Source organism: Centroberyx gerrardi, chromosome 23, assembly GCF_048128805.1.
Source record: "Centroberyx gerrardi isolate f3 chromosome 23, fCenGer3.hap1.cur.20231027, whole genome shotgun sequence".
In the NCBI taxonomy this organism is placed as follows: domain Eukaryota; kingdom Metazoa; phylum Chordata; class Actinopteri; order Beryciformes; family Berycidae; genus Centroberyx; species Centroberyx gerrardi.
The window spans coordinates 598,281-610,432 of record NC_136019.1 but is presented as its reverse complement, the minus strand read 5'-3'; the positions used below and the strand labels follow the sequence as shown (position 1 = coordinate 610,432).

Sequence of the window (12,152 nt, the reverse complement as noted above, 5' to 3'; positions counted from 1 at the left end):
CTCTCTCCCTCTCCCTCTCTCTATATCTCTCCCCCTCTCTCCCTCTCTCTCTCTCTCTCCCTCTCTCTCTCTCTCTCGCCCCCTCTCTCTCCCTCTCTCTCTCTTTCTCCCTCTCCGTCTCTCTCTCTCTCCCCCTCTCTCTCCCTCTCTCTCTCTCTCTCCCTCTCTGTCTCTCTCTCCCCCCCCCCCCCCCTCTCTCTCTCTCTCTCTCTATTTAAACCTGCAATAAGCGATTTCAGACCCTGTAACCAATCCTGAAACTAACGTGTGCTATGTGGAGATTTTCCATGAGAGGTAATGATGTAAACAAACAGCCACACATGTTGTTGCTGTTTCACCTCTTTTCTAAAGCTTGTTGTCAGATTCGGACCGAACAGCAGTGTGTTTTTTAGCACACACAGCAAACAGGAATATTTTGACAACAACCACACCAACATTGCACAATGTTATTGCATGCAACATTAACTAGGTTGGTCTCATTGACATTAATGGGTCTTTCAGATAGGACACGGTTTGCTCGGCTCTCACTCTCTCAGTGTTGTATTGTTAGTCAGTTGGTGTGACTCTTTTGAATGTCAAATATAGAGACAAGGGCCTCCTGTGGTTTTCCCCTCAGCACTGGACTGACGTTAGTTTGAATATCAAAGTGTAGTCCAATTGCTTTTTGCAACAACAAGAGACGCAGTTTGATTCTTGTGCTCTCGGTTTGAGCAGCTTCAGAGAAAAAGTGTCTACTGACAAGAGACAAGACTGAGGAATAAGTCAGTTGGATTGTAAAGAAACAGAACTGAAACGGTTGGAGGGTTTACTGTGAGGGAGTGTTGTGGTTTAAAGTTGCTCTAGGCCATATTTTACTGACAAACTCCACCCATCTTCTCGCCTCAGGAAATCATGAAGTGTTGTTGCAGCAGAGAACAGCATCCTGCCACTAAATTACACCATATGTCAGCAGTTAGAAACTGTGTGTGATAGGCAGGCAAACTAGGACCCAGATGCAGACACACAGAGGCAGATAAACAATTACTGTGAGTAAAGCAAAATACAAAAAGGCAACCAAACCAGGCAGGGATCAGGCAAGGCAGAGTTCAGATAACCGATTTACACAAACAGGAACAGGAAGAAATGCAGGAAAGCGAGGCAGAGCACATTAGACAATCTGGCAGGGACTGACAGGAAAGTGACTGGTAAATATGTTGCTGGAGTAATTGTGAATGAAGGCCAGCTGGTGCAGGGAGGAGCTGGACTGGACTGACTGACGGTGCGTTTCTTTAGTCGTTTCAAACGGCCCTCTTTGACTTCCCCTCGTCGCCATCTTGAGTGCCGTTCCATCACTCTGATAACTGAAGTGAACTTCCTGAGATCGACCCTTCGAGGGCCGAGGGTCATATGTTTGTTATATCAAAGGATGACTGCTGTATTTGAAGTCATCTGTGAATTATGAGGGAAAATGTAAAAAATGTTACAATTGCCCCCGGTGTCCCCCAGTATTGCTGCAGCATAGTTATTAGCGTAGACTATTTTCCTTTTTCTTTTTCTTCAGATCGATCAGTGTCAGTTTGTATTTTGGACGGGGGAGACAGAGGAGGGGCAGGGTGTCATTTTCAAAACATCGTATAATTGTTTGATTATTTTTGACTGAATATGCTTGTAATGGAAACACATCCTTCCAATAAAGAATGAAGTGAAAATATATCAAACTTATTATGGGATTATCGTTGCTATAATACTTCCGTAGTGATCTCATGTTGTTTGGAGAAGAGAGAAACTCAACTTCCTCATCTTCATCTGGTTTTGAGGCGCTCACGTGCTGCCCCCTGCTGGCTGGTTTCTGTCACTGCTCAGTTTATTGATCTCTGATAGGAAAATGGATCAATACAGCAGCAGGAGAACAAACAGTGAAAAGGTATTAAAAGCATGAATAAAAACATAATGAAGAATAGAAATAAAAACAGAGTAAAAACAAAATAGCGATCATCTTTTCTTTCTAAACTGGAGGAGAGTTTTAGTTCAGTCGGGATTGTTCCTGAATCCATACAATACTAAAGTAGTTTATAATGAAATAATACTATACTAGTACTATTAAATAATACAATACCAATACAGTATAATAATACAATGTAATGTATTATATAAACACAGTTTCAATAAAGTATTAAGAAAATAAAATAGAACCAATCCAAATTAGTTTGGTTTAATATCAGTTAGACAGAAACAAATAAAATGAACTGAAATAGTTGGAAGTGGAATCTGGAACCAAACAACGCAGAGTTTAATCATTTCACTTTAGACACAAATAAAATGAACACATTTGAAATCTGTTGGCATCAGGAGCACAAACTGCACACATATCAATTTATTCCATTTATTTTGATTCTATTTGAGTCAATTTCATGAATGATGATAATTCATTTAAGTTAGATTTAAATATTTTTAGAGGAAATGTGTCATACAACTGAAATATAATTTAATGAACATGGCTGGCTCCATAACATCGGGACTGTGGAAAGATGTCAAGTTAACACTGATCATACTGGGACTGTAGAAAGATGTCGCTGTTCATTAAACTAAATCACATTAGTAGGGAAATATGTATATACATTGTATAATACTGTTCTTTATAGTCAATATTTACCAATTTCTTTGTCTGAGTGCATGCGCAAATTTATTGAAATTCCTTAATTGATCAGTAAATGTGTGGTGGTTTATATGATGAATAGAAACAAGATATAAACAAAATATGTAATATTTATCCTGAAAATAAATCACCTCCTGTCAAACTTTACTGTCAGCCTATCATTGTGTTGGTTTAAGTTATTTTTGCCCAATCGCGTTCTGCGAGGGGCGGGACTAGAGAGGGCAGACCAAGGAGGTTCAGACCTGTTGTGCAGACCCGCGGCGCGCCCTCTAGAGGCCGTCTGATGAAGCGCAGGCTCCGTGCAAACCGTCCATGAGAGACCGGACTTTGCCACTTCCTGCCCCCGGCCGCGTGGCGCGCTGTGGGAAAAACACAGAGGAAAAAAAACAGTTGGGAACAGGGCGAGGTATTAAGTCAAGTGTCAGTGACTGCGTTTACATGGACTTGAGTATCCCGGTTCTGATCATATATTCGGGATATGGCGTTTACATTAAACACAGAGAAATCTAGTTATTCATATCCCCGTATACATGATAGATACTAGTATCCCGGTTACTGATTACTGTATGCTATGTGCGCAGGCGCCTGTGACGTTTACAAAACAAACCGGCAATTTTGATATCATTAATCTGATATTCCTCTGTAACTGTTAACCTTAAATTAATTTGACTGTTTTGTTTAGATGTTTGGTCACGTAGTAAATTAATGTTTCTTTAGTATTTTCCACCTGAGCTGACTGGCTCCACTGTACGTGTTGGGAAACCGGCGTCTGTAGTCTGTACACTACAGACTTGAACAGGTCAGCATTTCGATGCTTTCTCCCATCTAAACTGCTGAGTATATTTAATTCTTTCATCACCGAAAGACAAAACTCCGTTTCCTCATCGCTCCATAAGTGAGACGCTCTCGTTGCCGCCGTTGTTTGTGTTTTTCTGTTGCGTCACTTGGCTGAAGCCGCGCCTGCGCAGGTAGTCGGCAGCGGTCAGAAACCGGGATAAGATGTTGTGATGACCCTCCCGCTCTCCTGGCTCTGCATTTTGCAGGAGCCTGGTGGGTGGAGTCATCCTCAGAGCTGATGGAGCGCACCTGGGCCCGGTGAACTCCTCATGCACACCTTTTGTTCTGTTCTTTTGGTTTGATGTAGTTTGTGTTGTCTAGTTATTTTTGTCTCCGCCTCGTGACACAATGCAAACCGCAGGTCTCCATGGAAACAGCACTTCGCCAAGCTCAACCTAGATTATAACGGTTAGTATCGGCATATCCCAACTAGCATATTCATCCTTTTCATGTGTGGGATATGAGCTTATCCCGGGTTTATTTGAATATCCCGCATACAAACAGACTTTGTCATGGATTCAGCAGCCGGTGTTGTGGGTCGAATTGTTTCCCCTAAAAAATGTGGGACGCCCCTGAGGAGAGGACATCGAGCCTGGACCTGCTCCTGCTAAACGTGTGAGTAGACTTTCTATTATTTGTACACGGATTCACATGAACTCCAACATGCACCGCCAACGATGAGTAGCCTATAGGCTAAAGATGTTTGTTTTTCTCTATTTTCTATAATTTTATTTTAGACCATGTTCATTTAAAGGGAACCATTCAGTGTGAATGCACTATGGTGCAAGTGTGTTTTTAGTGGTGTTTTTTAATGAATGGTTATAGTTGAAGATACTCACCGGTCTGTGCATTCATAGTGGCAGTGTATTATGTTTTTGCTGTGGAGATAGAGTGGGTTACATTCTGTGTTGGTTAGCATTCATAATTCATAATTTGGGCTGTTGATATACAGAGAAAAGAAAGTGCTGAAAACCTATTTTCATTACGAGTGAAGACTCATTCTATTCTTGGAGTGTAGGCCTAAGTGCTCAAAGAGGGGCTGATGAGTCAAAATTATGTATACATGTGTGTTGGTGTTCACCACAGCAGTTCAGCTACATACAGTATACAGTTTACATGTGAGGAGCTACCTGTGGCTTCCCAGTCACCAACATGAGAACCTAGACAGTGAGTTATTAATTGGTAGATCCTCCCATGTTCCTGTATTGGTGGTGGTGTCAAGGTAATCCTACCACCTGTGTTTATTATGTGAATGAGCACATGGTTAAGACCGCTACACACACTGGTAGAGTTTCCCTGGTCGCTCCTGCTTCTGTCTGAACTGTACGGTAAGTCGGCCTGTGCTGAAATGGAAATTACATATTAAGATCATCGTGGCCCAAATTATCTCGATATACAATATTATCTGGATAGTTATTAATAAGAAGTGCTCCAAGTACTTAAAAACGAATTTATATCAATAACAAGACATTTCTCTTTTTTTTTTAAAACACATTTTAATGTAAGACTGTAGAACATACAGTATGGAAAATATGTTTGTAAAATGCTGGTTTAGCTTATAAAAACTGTAAGGACAGTCTTAGATAACACAAAAAAAAAATCCAAATAACAGCATCTAAAATAAAGTCAAATGAGTCTCAGATAAAGTGCTACAGTACTGCATCCACTTTAACTCAGGCAGCAACATGAACACAACAATTTATTAGAGGGCTCCCCCTTCTGGGGAAATAAAACATCTGTGATGACAGATGAGAGCTGGTAATAAAAATTAGGGGAAGTGTCATAACAGTTTTACCACAATCTATAGTAATACCGGTTATTGTCCCGTCCCTAACGGTAAGTGTATGAAGTCTACAACGTCCCTCCAGGTGAGCAGGTGGGGAGGAGGAGTCAAACAGAAACAAACATGGCGGATGTCGGATAATCACATGTGATGCTGTACAGCTTGAATTGACTTTTCGTTTGAGGCGGAATCGCTCGTCTTTTACGACTCTTCGGTAGGAAGAAACAGAAACGACGAAACCTTCAGAGTGAGTCGTGACGTTTGGACCCGGTGGGCGGGGCTTCCTGACTGACTGAGTTCACCAGATACAGATCGCATTTTGATACCAGCTGCAAATGAGGACTATGAGACATGTAGGTAGGTTGCTTTCACTTGGCTACTTTCATTCTCTGAAATCCCTTGAAATGTTTTTTTAAACGTTCCTAAATCTCTACCAAATCCATACCATGGGACACCTACATAAAAGCAAAATTGTGGTACTTTTTAAAGATTAGTACAGAGCTTAATAATAATTGTATTTCTATAGGGCTTTTCAAAACAAGTTACTGAGTGCTTAACAAACAGGCAGCAAAAAGAAACGGCAAAACAATAGTCAGGGAAAATTAAAATAAAAGAAGCGAGTTCAGTATAAAACATTTAAGTCAAAGTACGAAAAGTCCCCCCTGCTTGGCTCTCTCTCTCTCTCTCTCTCTCTCTCTCTCACACACACACACACACACACACACACACACTCCTGTATGATAAGAGCTGTTAATAGACTGCGGTTGCGGTTACATGGCCTAGTTTTCTAGTAGCCGATAGAGAAAAAACCACAGACAAAACACACACGCGCCTGCACACAGACAGACAGAGAGAACGTCTAGATTGGTTCGCCACAACCAAACCAGAACAATTTCCCATCTGACAGCTTTGTGCAGCACAGACACGCACACACACACACACACACACACACACACGCTAGAACTGCTGCTGCTGCTACTGTGCCACAGTTTGCCAGACTGGACTCCACCCGACACAGGACTTAATGTCTCTGCAGCAACTACAACACAAGCAGAAATATAAAAATACATTATCAGAAATATCTTGAATCACAGTTACTGGCTCCTCTGGTCCCTCATCACCCCCCAGAGTCCAGGATGACAGCTGCCAGAGAGGCTGAAGACAGGATGAGACTGGTTAGACTGGTTGAGCGCAGCAACTCAACTGGTAGTGAACTGCAGACATAAAGCACTGCAATTCAAGTGGGGAAATACCGGATTTAATATTATAAATATTACATTTTGGGGTCCTCTTTTAACATAACTCTGTTACTAGTAAAGCTCTTGATGGGTTGGGGTGAAGTGCCGGCTCCAGCTCGTCCCGGCTGAGCTCCAGTAGACCAGTAAGTATATAGTATGTACAGTCTGTCTTCCATTCGTCTCAGAAGTGATGCTCGGTGGTGACATCGGCAGTGATGTCATCATACTCGTCTTCCAATCCGTCATCAGCCTGGTTGCGTGTGGCTGTAGCCATGGAGACGGGCGGGGCATTTCCTGCAGTCAGAGCAGAGTTAAAGGAAGAATTTAGATAATTAGATAATTTATCCACCGCTAACATATGAACGGAACTGATGGAGGCAAGAGGATGATTATTCACCTAAATCATCTGAAATCAACACCAAAAACGTATTAAAACTAATAGTGATAGTGTTTGATTTATTGATTGATCGATTGACTGGTGGATTCAGATCTGTGGTGGTAGTCAGTTAATTAGTCTCCCAGCTAGAGATAGTTAGATAGCTTGTTAGTTTGTTCGTTAGCTAGTCTGTTACCTCCAGGCCTGTGTTGGGATATACAGTAAACTGCATTAGAAGAGTTCAGATGCAGTACAAATAGATCACCACTAGAAAGATAGATTGTCATTTAGTTAGTTGGTCTGTTATCTCCAGACTTGTGTCAGGATATACAGTAAACGGAATTAGGAGTGTTGAGATGCAGTGAAAATAATCACCTTATACATTTAGTTTTTTAGTTAGTTAGCTAGTTAGTTAGCTACTTGGTCAGTCATTTAGTTAGTCTCTTGCCTCCAGGCCTGTTGCAATATAACAACAGCACTAAGAGAGTTGAGATGCAAAAAATAAATAAAAATAGATCATCACTAGGTAGATAGTCATTTAGTTAGTAATTTAGTTAGCTAGCTAGTAATTTAGTTAGTCATTTAGTTAGTTAGCTAGTTCGTTATTTAGTTAGTCTCTTACCTCCAGGTCTGTTGCGATATAAAGACAGCATTATGAGAGTTGAGATGCAGTAAGGGCAGAACACCACTAGGTGGCAGACCAGTCTGTTAATAGGCAGGAGGGGAGCTGGAGGAGGGGGCGGAGCTGTGGCAGTGGGTGGAGTTATGGTGGTGGGCGGAGCTAAGGAGAGAAGCACACCTGGTCAGGTGAACGTCTAGATGAGAGTAACTCCTCAACCAAAGCTTGTTAAAATACTGAAACATACATTCACACCTTTGGTGTGAAACACTCTGTTTAGTCTAATTTGTAGTTTATTAAACAGTTGCATAGATCAACTGGAACAGTTATCAGTTTAACATCTCTGTAACTCATTAAGGTTCAGAAGTCTGATGTTTGAATGATTGTATTTTAAACACAAACACCTCAATGCTTCATGGAATTCAGCTGTTATCTCCATGGGGGAAATAACATTTTAGAGTTTATTTGCACACACAAAAATGGTAAAACCTCAATAGCAACAAATAATATCCAAAATATCAAGATGAGACACCAAAACTAAATTACATCAAAAGAGAAACTAAACAACAAAAACGTAAAATGGAGGAATTGGTAAACTTAGACAAGCTAAGATTTGTATTGATAAAGTGTTGATGTCAGAGTAACTTCCTCACCTCTCACAGCCAGCCAGCTGGGTGGAGACTCTCCAGGACCAGAGAGGTGACACTTGTAGAGGCCTTCATCAGACTTGGAAACATGGTGGATGGTCATCTGTCCTGTAGACTCGGTCCTGATGAGGGAGCCATCTTTATAGAAATCAGCTGGGAGGTTGGAGGGAGTCTCGGTGGTACAGTTCAGAGTCACAGCAGCTCCCTCCATCACAGGAAGGACAGGACTCTGCAGGATCACAGCACCACCTGAACACAGAGACACACTACATGATTTAATCCATTTACAGACAGCTTCATCAATACTAACACCACCTGAACACAGAGACACACTACATGATTTAATCCATTTACAGACAGCTTCATCAATACTAACACCACCTGAACACAGAGACACACTACATGATTTAATCCATTTACAGACAGCTTCATCAATACTCTTGCTGGTGGACTCTGCAGGATCACAGCACCATGCTGAATGTAATATTTTCACATTTGTTTTTTAAAACCAATCCTTTTTCCACATAGACATGGAAAACAATAATAATAACTGTCACAATCTTAACTGCTCTCCGGTGTTCTAGATAGATAGATATTGATAATTAACATACAGTTATTTAGTTATTCATGAGTACATGCGTATGGTCTTACCAGTGACAGTGATGTTGATGGTGTTGCTGGTTGCTCCCTCTCTGGACTCACACCAGTAAACTCCACTGTCTATTTGGACTGTGTAACTGATACTACAGGAAGAACCTGTTGATTTCCCCCAGTCAACTCCACACTCAGACATTGTCTCTGTGGTCGTCGTCCTCCTCACCGTCCATCCAGCAGAGCTGTCGTCCTCCTCACAGCTCAGAGAGACAGACTTGTCAGAAAACAACTGGGATCTACTGGGACTCACAGTCAGAGGAGCTGGGGAGGGGCAGCAGGAAGGTAAAATTAGTGATGATCCTTTACATTTTTGACAAAACTAAATGACCCCGTAAGCATTACAAAGAAAGTCTGAAACACAAAGCCTAACACACCCTCTGTGTTTGGGTTATGACCGCAAGTCCCTAAACTCACTTCCCAAGCTGTAATTTGCCTAAGAAGTAAAGATAAGAGGGCCTTCCCCCTCTGGAGGCCATGTTGGAAGTCTTCACCTACAGTTAATTTGTTATTTTCCTGGATGGAAGAAAACTTGATATAAAAACTCTCAGACTAAGTAAAGCCTGTTTTTTTTGCCAACTGAGGATGCACTGGATACTGACTTGGCCAGTCAGAATGAGTAGGAAGTTGTGTAGTTTATAGTACAGAGCCGTTTGAAACAGTTGGGAAATGCGCCCGCATGTTTTAAAGCATCGTGTGACATCAAGCACAAAGCCCGTCTCAACCTGTAAGGATATTCTCTGCTCTTGCATTCTTGAGAAAAACTATCCAAAACACCAGCTTTCTATCAGGGTTTCCTACAAAGGGCCCATCATAACAGTGTGGGACTGTCACAGGTGAAGTGTACCAACCTTGTGTGGGTCTGCAGCACGGCAACATGGTCAGCACTAAAGAGAAATGAGACTCAGGTTGGTTTGAGGTTTTGCACGCAGTCAGACAAGACAATTCTGAGAAACCAGAGACCCAGGGATGTAGTGCATGCAAAACATTTGTAATATCTTCCATCCTTCAGATAAATTGTATTTTGTGTTACAGGATACTAATTTTGATCTACTATATAATGTTAAAGAATGATTTCTCTGCAGTACTAATACAGGATGTAGATGCAGGATGAATCCATGAAGGGGGATTTCTAGAACGGCTCCCACTGTAGCTCTCCGACTCCAAAGATCAGCAGGTAGTGGATTGATGTTTGCCTTTCATAAATGTGATCGATTGACCATCTAATCCCATGTGGTCTGAGAAACAGCACTGACCCCAGACCAAATCTCTCACTTATCACTCATAATTCCTTCAACAAGCTAAAACAAAGACTAAGACAAGTTAAATTCTGCTGCAGCAAGCTTCAGCTTCAACTCTGGGTCTTGCAAAGTTCTCTGACTCATCTAATCTGGGATGCATCAGAGCATCACACACACACACACACACACACACACACACACACACACAAATTCTACTTACAGAGAAGCCATTGTAGAGATGTGTCCCCCATTCTACAGCTCGGCGATATGAAATCTGCACTGAATTTCATGAGTCAAACCAGGTAAAACCCGCCCCCTTCCTTTGTGTATGTTTACACAAAGGAAGGGGGCACTATATGTCAGAGTGTCTGTGGTTTTCTCTTAAACGACTACAGGAAACAGGTCATTTAGGTTAGTTTAATTTAGTTTACTTTATTTGCACCACAATATAACTTAGAATTGAAGTGATAAAACCACAATGATAAAATATGATGACAACACAGGAAGAAGAAATGCAAATGACTTTCATTTGTGTAGGTGAGTTAAATTATTACCTCAAAATGAACACAAGAAAAAACCAAACAAAATCAAGATGACAAGCAAAGACATTTTGATTGAAGTGTGTGTATGTGTGTGTGTTTTGTGTGTTTGTACATTGAGGTCAAACATGTAGGCATTTGGTTCACAGTGCCTGTGGTTTTTTGTAGAGCTTTTCCAGCCTACAATTGTTTTTCGGAAATTCCTGGGTCTGTATTTGCAATCTTTGAGAGACAGAGTCGTTATCAATTCACAATGGAGATGCCCTCTATCTAGGGGGATTTCAGGTGACCCCTTTTCAGGTATAGCCCTGATACAGCCTGAAAATGTAAAGATATGCGACGTGTCGACTGCCAAAAATACCAGTCGATCATATTTTGCCGTCGACGTAGTTGGTTGAATTGTTTCAGCCGTAGTATATACAGAAACTTGAATTCAACTTAAATATGGACATCATCTGCCCTTGGAAACACAGGCTAACTGGGCTGCTGTATATTCATGCCTTATTTAACGCTGCACTTGCCGGACAAAGGCATCAGTTTCCTCTCTCTCTCTCTCTCTCTCTCTCTCTCTCTCTCTCTCTCTCTCTCTCTCTCTCTCTCTCTCTCTCTCTCTCTGTCTCTCTCTCTGTCTCTCTCTCTCTCTCTCGTCGATTCATCTCAGAAGTGATGCTCGGTGGTGACACCGGCAATGACGTCCTCATTCTCATCATCCAGTCCCTCATCAGCCTGGTTGGGTGGGGCCGTTGCCATGGTGATGGGCGGGACATTTCCTGCAGTCAGAGCAGAGTTAAAGGAACACTTAGATGATTTGATAATTTATCCACCGCTAACAGATGAACAGTACAGTGACTGTTCTAACAACATTTCTATCTTTGCCTTCATTTCAGTTTTACAATATTTCAAGATTGCTCATGAGAACAGAAGACTCAGTAAAAGCCTCAAATTTATTCCCGTGTCTGACCTTCTCTGAATAGTCTGCTGTTAGCTATCTGTCGATTTCGTGTACGTGGAACACACATTGGGGACAGAATAATAATATTTGAGTGATTGGTGGATGGAGTCAGTTAGTGTTCATCACTTTTTAGACAGTTGGTTAATTATTTAGTTTGTTACTCACTGACCTGCTATAAAGAGAGCAATAGGAGGTGAGAAGCAGTGTGTTGTTAGTTTCTTACTTCCAGGCCTGTTGCGATATAAAGACAGCATTATGAGAGTTGAGATGCAGTAAGGGCAGAACACCACTAGGTGGCAGACCAGTCTGTCAATAGGAAGGAGGGGAGCTGGAGGAGGGGGCGGAGCTGTGGCATTGGGTGGAGCTGTGGCAATGGGCGGAGCTAAGGAGAGAAGTACACAGGTGAACATCTGGATGAGCGAAAATCCTCGACCAAAGCTTGTTAAAATACTGAAAAATACATTCACACCTTCATTGTGAAACACTGTTCAGTCTAATTTGTAGTTAATTACATAGTTGCATATATCAACTGGAACAGTTGTCAGTTTAACATCTCTATAACTCGTTAAGATTCAGAAGTCTGAGGTTTGAATGATTGTATTTTGAACACAAACACTTCAGTGCTCCATGCAGG

The 12,152-nt window shown here is 41.6% G+C and overlaps 3 protein-coding genes across 5 annotated transcripts in view; 1 reads left to right on the top strand and 2 right to left on the bottom strand.

Annotated features, from left to right (window-relative positions):
• Positions 1 to 12,152, top strand: part of LOC144543536 (junctional adhesion molecule-like) — a 59,557-nt gene that overhangs the window by 4,327 nt on the left and 43,078 nt on the right. The window lies entirely within an intron of this gene.
• On the bottom strand, positions 6,492 to 10,281 carry LOC139933084 (uncharacterized). 2 transcript variants are annotated; one of them, XM_078291661.1, is made up of 6 exons: positions 10,248 to 10,270; positions 9,638 to 9,673; positions 8,787 to 9,050; positions 8,142 to 8,384; positions 7,492 to 7,650; positions 6,492 to 6,787 (listed from the first exon to the last, which is right to left on the bottom strand). In XM_078291661.1, the coding sequence occupies exons 2-6, from the start codon at positions 9,663 to 9,665 to the stop codon at positions 6,675 to 6,677; spliced, it is 807 nt and encodes a 268-aa protein (XP_078147787.1). In that variant the 5' UTR covers positions 9,666 to 9,673; positions 10,248 to 10,270; the 3' UTR covers positions 6,492 to 6,674. The 2 variants fall into 2 exon arrangements, with proteins under 2 accessions (XP_078147787.1, XP_078147786.1); XM_078291660.1 differs by lacking the exon at positions 9,638 to 9,673 and having other exon boundaries at positions 10,248 to 10,281.
• LOC139912643 (Fc receptor-like protein 5) overlaps positions 11,126 to 12,152 on the bottom strand; it is a 33,054-nt gene continuing 32,027 nt past the window's right edge. The window contains exons 5-6 of one of the 2 annotated variants that reach the window (XM_078291662.1): positions 11,742 to 11,900; positions 11,126 to 11,336 (exon numbers count right to left, since the gene is read on the bottom strand). In XM_078291662.1, the coding sequence (XP_078147788.1) occupies positions 11,224 to 11,336; positions 11,742 to 11,900 (272 nt within the window). In that variant the 3' untranslated portion in view covers positions 11,126 to 11,223. The remainder of the gene's footprint in view (positions 11,337 to 11,741; positions 11,901 to 12,152) is intronic. The other variant, XM_078291663.1, reaches the window with a different exon arrangement.

What these genes read in the sequence shown, in the direction of transcription:
- LOC139933084 (XM_078291660.1), bottom strand. Translation starts at nt 10,278, where the DNA reads ATGGGGGACACATCTCTACAATGGCTTCTCT. An exon ending in CATCAACATCACTGTCACTG is followed by an intron (nt 8,385 to 8,786) that starts GTAAGACCATAC and finishes CTCTGTGTTCAG; the next exon opens with GTGGTGCTGTGATCCTGCAG. An exon ending in ATATCGCAACAGACCTGGAG is followed by an intron (nt 6,788 to 7,491) that starts GTAAGAGACTAA and finishes CTCTGACTGCAG; the next exon opens with GAAATGCCCCGCCCGTCTCC.